This window comes from Diadema setosum, chromosome 1, assembly GCF_964275005.1.
Source record: "Diadema setosum chromosome 1, eeDiaSeto1, whole genome shotgun sequence".
Classification (NCBI taxonomy): Eukaryota; Metazoa; Echinodermata; class Echinoidea; order Diadematoida; family Diadematidae; genus Diadema; species Diadema setosum.
Genome location: NC_092685.1, coordinates 3,780,873 through 3,797,735, shown reverse-complemented (window position 1 = coordinate 3,797,735; position 16,863 = coordinate 3,780,873). Strand labels below are relative to the sequence as shown.

The 16,863-nt window shown below is 37.1% G+C and overlaps 1 protein-coding gene across 1 annotated transcript in view; it reads right to left on the bottom strand.

The window, feature by feature from the left end:
• Positions 1-16,863, bottom strand: part of LOC140232830 (poly [ADP-ribose] polymerase tankyrase-like) — a 93,575-nt gene that overhangs the window by 39,421 nt on the left and 37,291 nt on the right. The window contains exons 3-9 of the mRNA XM_072312947.1: positions 9,426-9,485; positions 6,787-6,976; positions 4,350-4,616; positions 3,562-3,741; positions 2,665-2,821; positions 1,830-2,010; positions 760-863 (exon numbers count right to left, since the gene is read on the bottom strand). Coding sequence (XP_072169048.1) covers positions 760-863; positions 1,830-2,010; positions 2,665-2,821; positions 3,562-3,741; positions 4,350-4,616; positions 6,787-6,976; positions 9,426-9,485 — 1,139 coding nt within the window. The remainder of the gene's footprint in view (positions 1-759; positions 864-1,829; positions 2,011-2,664; positions 2,822-3,561; positions 3,742-4,349; positions 4,617-6,786; positions 6,977-9,425; positions 9,486-16,863) is intronic.

Sequence of the window (16,863 nt, the reverse complement as noted above, 5' to 3'; positions counted from 1 at the left end):
CTGGATAATTTTTTTTTTCCCCTACAAATTTTAAGTGGAGGAGGGAGGGAAGTACAACTTAGAGACAATAATGATGTTTTGTGTTCTGATTGGGCTGGCCTGTATTTGACAAGCTATACAGGGTTGGTCAAGACAGCACGCAAATGAAAATGTGGTGCATAGAGCTGCCTATGCTGGAAATGACCATTGAATGAAATATCAATATGTAACAGACATCAAGGCAGGAATTCATGAAGGTGGTTTGTATCTAGACCACAGTTTATGCAATTTTTTTCAGCATAAATGTGTGTGACAAATTGTGAATACACGAACACATGAAACAACAATTGCGCAAAGATATACCTATTTCACGCTTATGTTAGTCCATGGACTGAATTTAAATTTAAATCACCTTCATGAATTCAGATCCAAGAGACTGTATAATGCCAAACCTCTGTCTTGTATTAAGCTTGTTTTGTTGTTGTAATTGAATCAAGATTGAATACTGTATACGCCAAATATTTCGCGAGGTTTTTGTTTTCGCGAATTTCGCGAGTCAGGTGCTATTCGCGAAATCAAAGACACGCGAAAATATTGACTCTGATTATGCTATGAATGTGATGTACGCATGTACACTTCTCCGTTCAGTACAGGACTCCACGATCATGAATTTAACCACTTGAGAAATCGTCGGGGAATTCCCGATTCGCAAAACTTTAGAAATGCGAAATATATGGCGTATACAGTATTATGAGAAAAGGACAGGCCATCTCATCTCACCTTCCAGTGGACTCCTTCTTCAGGCTGTGGCTCGGCATGGGGCAGCGTCGGGAGCCTTTGTTGATCTCAGTCAGCAAGGCTTTGATGAAGGATTGGCTGTTTGCCTGCAATGAGAAGTATGAGAGTAGAGGAATGAAATCACACTCTCTGATGGCACAAAATGAGTCCTACTACAGGCGACTCCATTCATTCATCAATAGCTATGAAGATCAGCTGGACATGTCACCTCAAGATCACTACTCCAAAAGAAACATTCACAACTCGATTTCAGTATCCAAAAACACTATTTGAATATCAAAGTCATAGAAAGGATTTTTCTTCGTTCTGAAATGATGCAGCATAAGCAGTGTGTGAATGAAGACAAGTTATCATCATTCTTTCATTCCTCACTGCTACACTGTGTGAATGAAGACAAGTTATCATCATTCTTTCATTCCTCACGGCTTCAGTGTGTGAATGAAGACAAGTTAACATCATTCTTTCATTCCTCACGGCTTCAGTGTGTGAATGAAGACAAGTTATCATCATTCTTTCATTCCTCACGGCTTCAGTGTGTGAATGAAGACAAGTTATCATCATTCTTTCATTCCTCACTGCTACACTGTGTGAATGAAGACAAGTTATCATCATTCTTTCATTCCTCACGGCTACACTGTGTGAATGAAGACAAGTTATCATCATTCTTTCATTCCTCACTGCTACACTGTAGGCAGACCTTTATTTTACACACTTTTCAGAAGTCTCAAATAACATAAAACCAGAAATGTTTGCAGCATGAAACTTTCTTGTATTGGAGCTGACAACCTTTCTCACAGCATAAAACATTTCTGAATTACCAACCATGACAAAAATTACAAGTATACCACATTTATCAGTAAAATAGGGATTTGCTGTAATTTTGCGTCAATTTGATTTTGAGAATCTTGGCTCCTCATGAAATATGGGAAGTTTTATGTTTGTGAAAATTGCTGGTTTTACAGTGTCTATTGTGAGGAGTTCCTTAAAAGTAAGAAGCTGGTACAAGAGTAATACTACTTTCAAAAAAAAAAGTTTGTCCTTTGGGACTGTACCTTGATGGCATAGTCAAGGGCATTCTCCCTTATAGCCACACTCCTCTTGGCAAAGACAGAAGGCACTTGTTTGGTGTTGGCCAGGAGTTGTTTGAGGAGGGGCATGTCATTGGTCAGTACAGCTCGGATGGCACGCTTGCACTGGACGATGCGTGAGACCTCAGGCATACTGTTCTCATTTCTGTAAAGTGTAACAGAAATAGAGAGAGGGGGAGGAATGAGAAAACAGAGGGAGATGGGAGAGAGATACAGAGGGAATAGACAGACAGACAGACAGACAGACAGATGAACAGTGAAGGCAACATAGAATAATCAATGTACAACCAAAAGCAGAGTCATGGTAAATGACAATCATGGAATCTTTTCCATCTTATCCACTGGCTTTGATGAACTGTTACAACATCAATGATGCAAGGACTCTTACCTGTTTTGAACAAGATTATCTGATGGTGACAAATCTCTTTTGAAACACAATTGATTATATTGGGTTTAAGAGGCACTTTCGATGGATTTGATGACAACCTCTTCTTACAATTCAGAAGGGAAGTTAAAAGTCTGTTACAGAATAAGAGTATATCACCCTTAAAATTGGAATCTTGCATATTTTAAATATGGCATGTTCATTGCTCATCACAAAAGATGGAATAAATACTGAATGATCTCGTTTTTGTGAAAAGGCAGGAAGTAAACCATACAAGCAAACTCACTTTCACAATCATATTTCACGCGAGAAACTGGCTTTTAATACATCATCCAACCCACTTTATATCTACTAAGCTTACTGCAATCACCAGGTCTGATTGTCAATCTTGACAATGGGGTCAAAGACACTTACTTGACTTCAAACATGGGATCTTTGTTGACGAGTTCAATCTTGCTGTTGGGCACCAGTCGTCTGTTTGGGTCCAGTTTGCCTCGGCCTCCTTTCTCTGTCTCTTTCTTGCCACCCTTCCCAGCATCCCTACCCTTCTTTCCACCTCCCCTTTTCTTCTCTGTGGTCATGAAGAGGAAAATTGATGACATTACTACTTTACTACTTCTCAAACAAAGAAATTATTGGAACAATACATCCTATATATTCCATAATCCTCTCATAAGATTTTGCATGCGCTAAACTAAAATCTTTTCTAATTACATATTTCCAATTTCTTGAGCATCAAATGTAGCAATAAACATCAATTTGCAATAACAATATCATGAATAACTATAAATGAAAGGTAATACATTCAAGGTCATTAGGAGCTAAATAAACTATAAAAAAAAAAAAAAACTTTTACTGGATGAGCAATATAATTAGTGAAGAATCAGTCTTGGAGATGTTGTTATTGAACATGAAACCAACAGATTAGTCAGAAATCATACACACACACAAACAAACATAAACACACACAAAATGACACAATCATCACACACATTACACTACGCAATATACTCAGTATGCCTATTTAATGTGTCGGTGTGTTATCTACGACAGTAACTTGACTATTTCCAATAATCCTTGGGCACCATTTGATATGTTCTTTAATCAGATTCTGTTATGTACAACTCAAGATATTGTGAAATGAATAAGTTTGAACAAAAGAAAAAGTAACAGATGAATATAAATAAATGAACTAAACAGATACTTGTACATAAAACATGAATGCTTAGACAAACAGACAAAAAAGAAAGCATTAAATAAAGGAATGAATGAATGAATGAATGAATAAATGAATAATTCTAACAAATATACCTTTCACAACTCTCTGTTTCCTCTTCAGCTGTTTGGCATTCCTCTGAACCTTCGTGGCAACTGTTCTGGCCCTACCTGGTGACTTTTTGGTCGCAGGTGTCTGTTTCTTGGGGGTGGTTGACCTTCTGCCCTTCTTCCCTTGAGCAAGTTGCTCGGACAGCTGATCAAGTGAAGCCCGACCTGAAGGATGGATTTGTACCAAGTGGCAAGATATCAAATTTTGTCATCTTAAATTATTCAAAGTTCGTTAAGAAATCTTTCATTGGTAACCAATCCAAGAGAGATTTTCAAATTGCATTCTTCATGTCTTTAAAGGATAGTATAGTTTTGGATAAAATGGGGCTTCAGGTTTCCAACACTTTTGTGAGAAAATGAGAAACCTCTGATGGAATATGAAAGGGGATACAATTCTACAAGAGATTCAAAGTTTATTTTATGAAAATTTGTTCTGAAATGGTGAGATAGCCAAAATCAAAGAGGTCGCAATAAAAGGTGGGACCCATCTTTCATTAGGACCACTCTGTTTTACTTTGTTTTTGGATACCCAAGCCATTTCAAAACCGATTCTTATCAAATAAACTTTGAATATCTATTACACTTGTATGCTCTTTAATATTTCACAGGTGGTTTCTAATTATCTTGCATGTACAGTTAAAATCTGAATCCCCCATCTCAACCAAAACTGTACCATCCCTTTAAAGTACAAATGAATACATATATCTCCATGAATATATTACATAATTTATTACCTTGCTCACTCTCTCTCTCTCTCTCTCTATCAGACTTACCATCTGCATCACTGAGCTGACCCTTCTCCTTCTTGACAGACAAGTTGAGGATCTTTTCGATGCGGGAGATCTCGTTGTCCGGCAGCTTCTTGAGCCCCTTCTCTCCGGCCGGCTTGAGCTGGACCTGGGTCAGCACACTGTCGCGGTCAACGCAGTCCAGAAAGGACATCTTGTAGATGCCATGCTTGGTCTCCTCCAGCCACTGGATGTTGAGGGAGCGGCTGTGATCGTACACATACTTCAGCGTCTGACAGAGGTAAAATCCGCCTGATATACAGAACAAGAAAACAAGGATGGCGAGGTAAACTAGTGGCTAATCTATTTGACATACGTAAGATGAACAATGACTGGGTTTCACAATGAAGCCAGACATGAAGGATGCAGAAATGAAGGAAACACTACCTTGGGTGATTGGTTTGTTCTTTTACTCTCTGTTCACAACCTCTCTTCCCACTCTCCCTGATTAAACTACTTCACAAATTATCATTCTTAATTTCTCCATCAACTTCTCCATGGTTCATCAATCTCATTTTCATAACATACTGATTACAAATGACATGAAGGAAAGAGGTTGCAGCAACATCAGCTTAGATAGTATTATCAGCTTCAATACGATACAATGTACACAGCATTCAAAAAGCTGCACGGGTTTAAGTGATGTAAAGTCATTTTCAGTTGAACATCTAACCATCTTTGAATCTTATAGATCTGCAAAACCCCAACCACGAGGAAGAAATTCAGCTTTCCAAATTTTCTCTAGTACACACATGAGCAGAAATGATCAGACATGTGAGGAGAGTCTCCACAAGGCTTTCTTACAGGGTCGAGCATTGGCTTGTTTCCAATACGGTACGAATCATTCATCAGCTCACATGATTCATGCAATTTGCTCAATAAGTAGAGCTAAAGGGACAACCCAAGAGAGATGCAAAGCTTGGACATGGGAAGAAATCTGATGCACCTACCCCATGACGATCATAACAGCACTTGTACTGCCCACAATGTGCTGGTACATTCAGATGTAGCCATAACAGTGATAGCCAAAAGAAACCAACACTTTAAATACTCCCACTCACACACATTTAAACTGTTTCATTATCATCTGAAGCTTTCTATCAGCACTGACTGAAAGAAAGCCAAAACTAACTAAGTGCGAGTAACAGATTTCATGTGGCTTGTGATGCCAACATTTCTTCTACAATCTAATTTCCAAGGTATTTTCATTGCAATCAAAACGATGCTTCATTTGTAATACTGGGATCCAACAAAAACTTCAAGTACATAATACAGATGTGGTGTGCTGCAAAACACTCTTTTTTCTTTCATTTTCCTTTTGCCTATCTTTGGTGGTACAAGAATTTTGCACAATAAACTGATCACAGCAAATTCAGTCAGTTTCTTCATGAGTACTGCAAGCATTTTCCAAATTTTCTTTCTACAGCCTTTGGGTGGTCCTGCTCTCATATGCTAGGTCTTGGTACTACCATGTCAAAGTACATTGTAAATTTGTCTTCCACTGTGTACACATTCAGTTGAATCCATCAAATCACTACTTACCCATCAGGAGAGTCTTGAAATGTTTAGCAAATAGACCAATTTGGTTTGGGTACCGTTTTTCACAGTAATTTCTAACTGGGGGCTGCAAGTATGCTTAACAAAGAATATCAACATATCAATGCACCTGGCTCATTGCATTAAACCCATTGAAAATGCTTTTCTTCTTCTTTGGAAGCCCCCAGTTATGTCCACTGTGAGTTACCGTGCTCTAAAGTCCGATTCATCCATACAGGCTACACTCTTTCAAGAATTCTTGACACAAAGAACATTTTTCAAAGGAACAAATATGAAAAACAGCAACTTTTACAACATGACATTGTAATCACAAGGATTTTAGTGTAGGACCATCAAAAGCCCATGACCCTATTTGAGAGAGGTCCCGACACTAGTTATCATCCAGACATACTATACTCAGCTGCTGCAGTACACACACATTGTAAATATTTGCTCAAGATATTGATTTTCCTCCCGGATGAATAATAACCTATTAGGTTTCAGACATGATCAGAAATGAATCTTCAGTATATCTAGTTACCAACTCCAAGGACGTCAAAGCTGCAATGAGGAGGATTATACAGTACAAATTGGATTTAAAACTTTTGTGGTAATTATGGTCTTAATTCATCATGGGGTTAAGTGCCCATATCACAGAAGGACAATCAAAATAGTGATACTGATACTACCACTACTAAAAAGCACACAAGGCACTTTATCTCTCGACTGAAACCCATTTCTAGGTGTAATGAGATATACTTGACAGCAAAGGCGGGAAATCTGAGAAGCAAAATTAAAAGAACAAGTCTGCAAGATTAACTATTTTCAGGTATTTTACACAAAATATGTTAAATTCTTAATATGACAATGCTTGTTTGTAACATACCTTCACTGCGGACTGCCAAGTAGGCACCCTTCCCAAAGTACACCTCTTTTTTGGCGGAGGTCGGAGTGCGGGTCTTGGAGTGTTTAGAGAATGCCTCCACCACATCCGACTGGTATCGCTCGGCTTGTGTCCGCTTGCGCTTGACATTGGGGCTGCGCTGGGGACTGTCGGATTTGGACGGAGATCGCTTCTACAGAACACCAAAAAAAAAAAGAGGTTGTTTTAGATAAGAATCCACAAACATGACCACAACTGCAATATGATGATAATCAGTTTCCTTTACATTTGATAGAGGACCTTTAAGTTATCATTCTCTTTTCCTATCCCTCTACTACATGTAAAACAATTGATCCCACAAGATTTTGTACGCTCTGTGGTCACATGACCACCACACTGATAAGTGCAATGATAACTATTTGATTTACATCTACAGTGTACATGGCCAGATCAAGTACATATTGTAGTGTGCTGTTAAAGGGACGTTCTAGACAATTTCTATAATTTCACATGATATAGTGCCACCAACATAGATTTGTGGAATTTATTGTGGTAGTTGAGCAGATAAACCAATAATCTTCTGAAAAACCTTTGAAACATAATAGACTGAATGAAGATGATTACATAGGAGGCTTACTATTCCAGTAATGTAGAAGTGTAATCCATTACAATACCACTTGCTTTACAAGTTAAAGGGAAGATAAACCCCAAGAACAATGTGGATTGAGTGAAAGCAGCAACATTAGTAGAACACATCAGTGAAAGTTTGAAGAAAATCGGACAATCGATGCAAAAGTTATGAATTTTTAAAGTTTTGGTGTTGGAACCGCTGGATGAGGAGACTACTAGAGGTTATGACGTATGAGTGGACTACAATATCAAGAAAATATAAAGAAAATACTACAAAAATCAATTTTTCATGAAAATTACAAATTCCATCAACTTGATATTGACATACGTTAAGGGTAGCAATTATTCCCCCTGCTTTCTGAAAGCGGTTGGTCCACTGCTCTTTCATAATTCTAGAAAAGTGAATTTTTGTTGAATATCCTTTATATTTTCTTTGTATTGTTGTCCACTCATACGTCATATCCTCTAGTAGTCTCCTCATCCAGCGGTTCCAACACCAAAACTTTGAAAATTCATAACTTTTGCATCGATTGTCCGATTTTTCTCAAACTTTCACTGATGTGTTCTACTAATGTTGCTGCTTTCACTCAATCCACATTGCTCTTTGGGTTTACCTTCCCTTTAACCTGTGTAGAATTTATGCATTATTTTTTCTTTTGTTCTGCTTCCTTGAGCCCCAATCATGCATTCTTATGTGAGGCTGCAATGACATAATCTTTGTTCATTGTGATTTGTTAAGAATTATGAGAACATTCTTATTCTCCATTCCAATCACAAATTCTTAAACTCTGTACACCAAGTACAACCAATTTATAGATGTTCAAATGTAGAGTCTAAAAATCATTTGGAGGTCTCCTTCAAGGAGAGACTTACAGGGGGACGGCACCCAAATACGCATGTATATTGAGTGAATGCAGCAATATAAGTAGAAAACATCAATGAAAGTTTAAAGAAATTTTTTAATGCATTTTTTTAATTTTTGTGCAGCCATCACTGGATGAGAAGACTACTACAGTTCATCATGTCAAGAATGGAAAATGATACAAAGAAAATTCGTTTGTATATACAACTGTAATAGAGAATTCTACTGAATTTGATTTCAACATAATGTACACATACCGACTTGTTATTTTGACATGTGTTAAAGGTAATATTATTCCCCCTGCTTTCTTAAAGAGGTAAGTCAAGTGCTCTTTAATTATGCTCTAAAAAGTGAAAATATGTTGAATTTTCTTTTTAATTTTTCTTTATATCGTTGTCCATAAGTGACATCATAAAATGTTGTAGACTTATTATCCAGCAATGGCCACATCTGAACTGTAAAACTTTGGCACAGACTATCATATTTTCCTAAAACTGTCACTGATGTGTTCTACAATGTTAATGTTGCTGCATCCATTCAATCACATACAATGTACATATTTTGAGTTTCATTCTCATTTCACTATGCAGGCAGTCTACAATCATGATATTTCATCGTCTGAGCTTTACAACCATGTATTTCTTGAGGGCTCTGTATCATAAAGATTAAGAAATTGTCAAAAATTTTAATTACTGTGATATTTGGTGTTTTTTTTATTTTGATAGGAAATCACTATGCATCCAAGTGATAATGAAATTGAAATCCATACTGCAACCAATATGTATGAAAATACCGCACTTTCAGCTCTTCACAGATTAAGAAACTTGTTATTCACTTGTGAAGCCCTCTGTCTATCATTTATATTCTATCTTTCATTTGCAGCATAGATGATACATCAGAAGTTCTGAATCCATCCATTACTGAAAGTAAAATGTCAACGTTAATGGCATAAAGTATCAATTAATTCCACAGAGAGTTGTCGAGAACAGCTTGCAATAAATCATCAAAGTAACAAGTCCTACACCAGCACATAGATTGGAAAGAACATGACTATGCTCAGTTACATTTTAGATCGAAATGTAAACAACCTGTCCTCCCTGTATGGCACATTGCCTATAAGTAAGAGAGAAACAAAGTAAACTGAAAGTACCTTGGGAGGTGTCGCACTGCTTGTACTGGCCTCTTGTTCATCAGCCATCTTCCTCCTTTTCTGTAAAAAATAATTACAAGAAAATAGAAATCTATGTGAGCTTTCTTTACTAGTAATATCAAAATATCTCACTTACATTATAGTTTGCCCTGCATTTGACCCCCTTGGCTCGTGCACAGAACTGACAGACCAGCACAAAGAATCATCTCCAAAATGTTGAAAAGTGCACAAACACTTACACTTGCAGAAGCTTTATGTACTTACAGTCACTTACATGTACCCATAGTTGTTGCCAGATAATTTCTGGCAACACTCATACAGGATGGAATATTCCAAATGGCAACAAACCAAGACTTGGTGTCACGAGTGGAGTGACAGACGCTCTCCTCCACTGAGGTCAATTTGCATAGAATTTGTAAATAAGCACTTAAGTATGTAAATTGATGCAAATTGTTTCACATGTCAATAGAAGACATTCCAGACCGCTCTCGGTAGAGCCACGGTAGTGCTATGTGTGGCAAGGAGCGGCAGTATGACATCAGGCCTTGAAGGGGACATCACGCTGTGGTGCTGTCTCCGTGACACGTTATAAATGGCCACTCGGTAACGGTGACAGGGGCCGCCACCCCAGTCAGTATTAACTAGAGATACCCACAGATAGTGGTAAGTGCATTAATTCTGAAATGTTTATGTATTTAATTGGCATAATTCGTTTGTGTAATGGATATCCGAATTGAGAATGGATTGTGATAAAGGTTTCAGTTAATATGTGATGTAGATATAATGGTTATTGTTAAACGCTCCAGTTAATATGTGATATAGAATATAGAATGGTTGTTATTTATGGTTGCATGAGCTGAGATACATTTGTATATTTATAATGAGGTAATTTGAATGTCGATTAGGATAATATGAATGTGTTCAAGTGCTCTGGCTGTAAGTGATCTGAATATTTTAATATTTGAAGGGTTTCCGGGTTTCCCGAAGGGTCAAGGGCCCACTGACACTGCAAGAGGCAGGTGCATAAAGGCGTCGTAGACTGTCGACCAGCTCCGAGGCAGTAAGGGAGCATAGACTGTCGACCGGACCTCATTCCTGGATGCTGAGGAGACACCGCTAAGACGTCCGTCGGGAGAGCGACCACGCGAACGGCAATCGCGAAGAGTTGCTACGACAGACCACGCGACAGTCCATCCCAGCACCAGCGTAACGGGGCCCCGTCATCGACTTACATTGTCACCGTCGTACGTCATCGTCATACGTCGTCGTCATAAGCCATCGTCAAACAACTTACATCCATGACAGCCAGTTGCATAATCGAGGTGAAATGAATCCAATTTGAGTTAAACATAATAAAGTCCTAAGAGCCAGAAAGCCACTGATAATTTATGTTCGTTTTTCCCTTTTATAATTTGCTGTAAAACCAATAGTCAGTTATAGACAATTAAAATATTTGAGTTAACTGAATGCACATTGTCTCCTCCGTTTCGTCTTGTATGAGTTACAGCCTGCCAACAGTTCTCAGAGGTTATGAAAATTTCTTTGTTCCGTTTATTTCCATATAAAAGGATGGAAATCGGGCAAATTCTGTGACACTTGGTATCACCTTAAGTAGACTAAAATATGCAAGTTTCTGTATGCATGTTTCATTCTGTCATCAATTGTGTTTGCATATCCTTTCTTTCTGTCACTAACACTGCTGGTATATTCTATGCACTTGCGCATGGTACGCCTTAACATCTGTTACAATGTACTCTGAAGTAATTATACTAGTCGACTTCTAATCAATATAACATTTTCATCCATTAACATTATTACAACCGTACATGTGAATGTAGCGTAATCATTGATGCATGCACACAACCTGATGGAATTTACACATGGTATATTATCACATGCTTATCTATCTGCCACGCCTCCCACACACTCAACTTCCAGGGCGGTCTGCTGGAGCAGTCTGAATTACGACAAATATCAGATGTTACCCCAGCCTCCCTGCAAGACTAAACAAACAAATGCACTTGTAGTTTGGCCTTGTCCTTCCCCTGACAAAGAGCCCCAGCACACATTACCCATTGCTCTGTGTTATATATGGAAGAGTCACCCGTCAAGTTTCATTGTGGCACAGACCTGAGAAGCTACATTCAATTTCTGGCATGTGCTTGATGTACTGCAAACACACACACACACACAGACATACATGATCACAGGAAAGGCCCTTCAAGCATAACCTACAATACATGTATATCCCCTGGGTGAGTTGTTTGAGCTCTAAAGGGTGGAATTAATGGGAGAAATTTCATGGATTATCTGATCTTTTTGTACTTTTAATACAGAATTATAACATGTAAGTTCTTACTGTGGACCCATGTAGATACTCCATACACTCAGAAGACTCATTTCCAACACATTTTATATGATCTGTGGTACATCTGAACATATGCCAGTAAAGTATAAATCCATGTGGAGGTATCGACATGTGTATTCCCCTAAGGTATCTATTTATTTATTCATTTCCAGTTTTATTTAAACAGGGTAGCCTCATCAGTTATATAACTGCTTTCAATGAGGGCCCTGCAGATGGGTAAAAACATAAAAATACAATATATAACATTTACAAACAAAAGTTTACAGATAAAACTGAGGTATCCTCAGGACAGAACATAAACACACACACACACACACACACAAACACATATTAATCAACACAAATACACACACATATTGCATTGCAAGTTTATGAAATCAGTTTCATTCAGACGGTACACATTTGACCACCTGGTATACATTGTACACTGCACAGTACTGATGCTACATATGGAACAGTTATAGCCAGCTAACAAAATCTAGTACATTTATACAGGTGTTCATGATCGATATCACCATGTATCACACTGATTCCCCTCTATAAAAAACAAACAAAAACAAACAAAAACAAAAGACCACGAAAAACATGCTATAAGACTAAAAAAAAAAAGCCTCACAACATCCCAAAATACAAATATGTATGTACACTCAAGAATCAGTCTTTTGTTGAGTTGGTAGAAACTATGCAGTCAATACCCCTACTAGGTATTCATGAATATATTATAATAAGTGGATCCAAATAATGTAGTCAAGACCAAAAAGAGTGCAACCTTGGAAAGTCATGTGTCCATTGACTCCTCTAGCACTAATGCATGATTTGTGCAACCAGTGGTGGTGGGTGATGGGGACCTTGGGGGGCACACATCCACATACATACATTACTGAGAAAACCTGGTGCACTTTCTACTGTACATGGAGGACATCAAGTACACGTGTACTGTAAAGCAAAAAATTTTCACGGCATACAATTTTTTTTTTTTTTTTTTATTGGGCTCTCTTGGTTGCACAAGCCTTGAAACAAGTTTTTTCCTTTTGTGGTTTGATTAAAAAAAATAAAACTATTTAAAGACATTTTTATCATCATTATTCAGTGAGGTATGAAAACAGAGGTACCTCTACATTACTGACTTGACTGCATCTGCAAGTTTAAAGAAAATATATTGGTAATAAAAAGAAAACCTTCATAAATCAGTTACATGCATTACTTTCTTTACATTGTACCATACAAAGATGTAAATTCCACAATGTAAAATCATCCTTTGATCACCTAATTTCTTTTATTCATTTGGAATATGAAACAGAACACTTCATAGCTTCTAAAAATGGGAAGTTGGGCATTCATCAAACAAACAAACAAAAATCCGCTCTGATTATTGATGGGCTTTGTATTAATCTATCACTCTGTTTATCGTGCAATACTGCTTGTATGGTTCTGTTATATTCAAAAGAAATAAATGAATAAAACAAAGTCTTAAAGGTAGGGGATACCTTTTATAGACCACAAAACACAAATCTAAAAGTATAAGAGCTGATGTAATAACATAGATAAGAGTGTGTGGCAAGAATGTATATAGAAATGTTTGTAAGTTTTGATGAACTTTCTTCACAAAATATACATGATGGACACACATGCAGTGCATGGGTCTGCAAAGGTAGCCTAGTAATGTACTGGAACTTACGGTGAGCCCCGAAAAAAATTCAATTCAAAATCTAATGGTCAATAAAAATGTACTAAATGTTACCTTCCACTTTCAATACTTAATGGGAGTTTCTAAAATGATACTCTCTTCAACATACCACTGTATTTATACAACTCTTCATTTAAGGCATGCAAATGGGATTCCCTACCTTTAAAATATGTTTGTTTCCTCTCATGAGAACTCAAAAGCAGTCTTGTGCTGATATCATCCACATAATAACAGTATTCACAAGAATATTGCAACAGTTTTGTTGAATCATGTACAGTCATTTTTTTTTTCTGTCCTCACACTCATATTATCCACATCCACCAGATGCTGAAAAAGGAACAAGACAGCCTGATTGTCTAGCCAACTCCTGATGGAACACTAATAATTTTTAGAGGTAGAAGCAAGCTTGCAGGCATTAGGTATTCATACACAAATTGGCATGCCAAACAACATACTTTCCGGTACGCTTGAAAGGCATCCCTTTTGATTGGAATTCTTAACACACGGCGGCTTATAAAACACTTAGCAATATGGTACACTGTAGGCTATGCTTAACCCATAGTGACTGTGAAAATGAAGTCATTTTATACCAGCAAAATGAAACAGTGATGCCACTTGCTTTCCAGTGGCCAACGAAATTCTGAATATTACTTTAACAAGAAAAATTGGTCTGTGATTTTAATAATCAAATTAACACAAGAAATTGACTGTCATTCTTCCTGTAGATTGACATACTGAATACAAATTATGTAAAATATGAAACAAAAATGTAGAGATTTCACATAATACACTTTATTACACACACAGTCTAAACATATCTGAACAAATCATATGGAATTTAGCACTAAACTGGTAAAATCACCAGGTGATTTACACCAAGTATACCTGTCAACAACAAAAAAAAAAGGGGGGGGGAGAAAATGGCATAAAGTACCTACTCTGGTGACCTTTGTGTTGTGTTGTGTGGCACTGTGACATGAAAATGTGATTAATCATTCCAACGTGAGCGTGGGTGGTAGAATGTAGCACACTGGCATAGGATTATTCAGTTTGCACCCCAGACTCACTGGATAGCTTATTGAAGAATCACAAAGTCATATTGTGTTGGGTTTGTGAATCTGTCTGTATTTTAAACCATGACAGGACCATGCAACATGTAAAGACCATATGTTAAGTGTAGAACACTGAGAGTACATACTAACAATTTGAATTGTAACAGACATCATGACATCATGATAACTGTAGGCCTAAACACTGAGTACATGTATCACATAATTGCTTGGTATTACTCCATAAAGCTGTAATCGGGTTAAACTACTGTATGTCTTGTCCTTGTAAATTATGCAAGAATGCAAGTTTTGAAAACAGTTTTACCATCAGAGTTATAGCCATGAATGTGTTGGTAGTCATCAATTAGGCCTACATGGCCAGGAACATACATAGCGCATGTACTTCTGCTAGTACAAACACTTATCATGTTCTTGTTTATATTCCAGAAGTGTGTTGTTGTTGTTTTTTTGACAGTGACTTGCCACATGCAGTAAAAGATGGAAAAAGAGACCAAAAAAAAAAAAAAAAAAAATCACCAGCAGGCCCATTAAATTGTTTTGCATTTTAGACTAGATGACTTACACAGGAAAAATCTTTAATGCCTATAAATGTCCTTCCTCATTAAAACTATGTTGGCTCAGATCATGAGTGATTAAAATGCAAAAGACATCATTTTAGCAATGCAGGTATACTAATATGTAAGCTGTATGAGCACTACAATGCAAAATATGCCATTCAACCATGCAGTCTTCAATGGTATAGTCTGAATACTGAAATAAAGTAGGTGCCTACAACTCAATCACACTCATTGCAACAAGATAAATATTTCATTGTAGGACAGGTACTGGGAAATTTATGACCAACTCTCTTACCAAAAAAACAAAAAACAAAACAAAACAAAACAAAACAATCAATCAACTGCAGTGGAATATCAACCTCGAATAATTCCAGGAGGTCTTGTGATTTACAATAAATCATATGACAGTATTGTCTAGCATACATAACAATTTCAATTTCAAAACTTGCTGTGCATTTTTAGACAATTTGAACACAAATTTGCAGCCTTTTCATGCAGATACACTAATGTACGCATTCTGGTTTACTGTTCATAGTACTGCGAAAACCATCATGCATTGAACAAACAAAAAATGAAAATAAATAAATTCACCAAGTAAGCTCAGTAGATATGAATATTTAACTTCACTTGGAATTAAAAAAAAAAGAAGTATATGATAATCTTACAACTTTATATCCATAAAATATGGAAAAAGGATGTAACAGAAATGTATGATGTTTTATGATGTATGATATTTTATGATGCACTCCTAAATTCAGGTCGCACAAAATAAGACGTGCTTGGTACACATTTAATACTCAGCAGTACGGACAGGGCCTACGGTATGTGGGACAATACAAATTTGCCTTGTTATGCTTTTAAAAACACAACTGTGGGTACAATTTTGTGAGTACATTTTGAAGGGCATTGTTGCAAACAAATGCAAAGCTGCTCCAAATCTATTTCCTACCTCATATGCATTTTTCTTGTTGATTAGAACATACAACTGTACTGTAATCTGACAGCTGTCATCATAATCAATGTTCATCCAATGTTGTAACTTGGCTAAATTTACAAAGGTCCATTCTACTCCGATGTCTAGAGTTTCACAAACTAGCAATTTACTGCACGTAGTTGTAACCTAGCAAATGTATACCGGTAGTTTGCTTAAAACATATACAATGAAATTCTTTGAATATGATACTACCCATTTCTGAAACAAGAGACAATACTAGTGACTTGTACATATCAACTGATTAAACAATAATGTAAAATATAAGAGTGATTTGTATCAGGAACAATTGTTATCATTTAAACCATGACCATATTGTCATAATCATATTTATACTAAAACCACTCATGATGTCTGAAAAGCCATAAAATGTAAAGACTTTGCCCTTTGGTCTCAAATGAGCGCAGACGTGTACAGCCTTGTGTCTGCAGTATCTTGAATCTACCCAAAGGAGAGCACGAGTGCATTTCAAGCACTCCATTGTGAACACATGGCGTTGGTATACCCACCCCTCCCACTTGCCATTCATGGTGCTACAATGTATGAGCAACTCTCTTTCCCTCTCTCTCTCTACCTCTCCTTCTCTTACACTTCCTTTTCCTTTCGTAGCTCTCTCAGCTTTTTGGGAAGTACCAATGTGTTTTCAATGTACTGTATGCTTGCATATCATGTAACAGAAAGCACATTCCTTATTTCCTTTTTCACTCTCTCTCTCTTTTATCAGTATCCTTTATATATGTGACCCGCTACAACAAAAGGATCCGA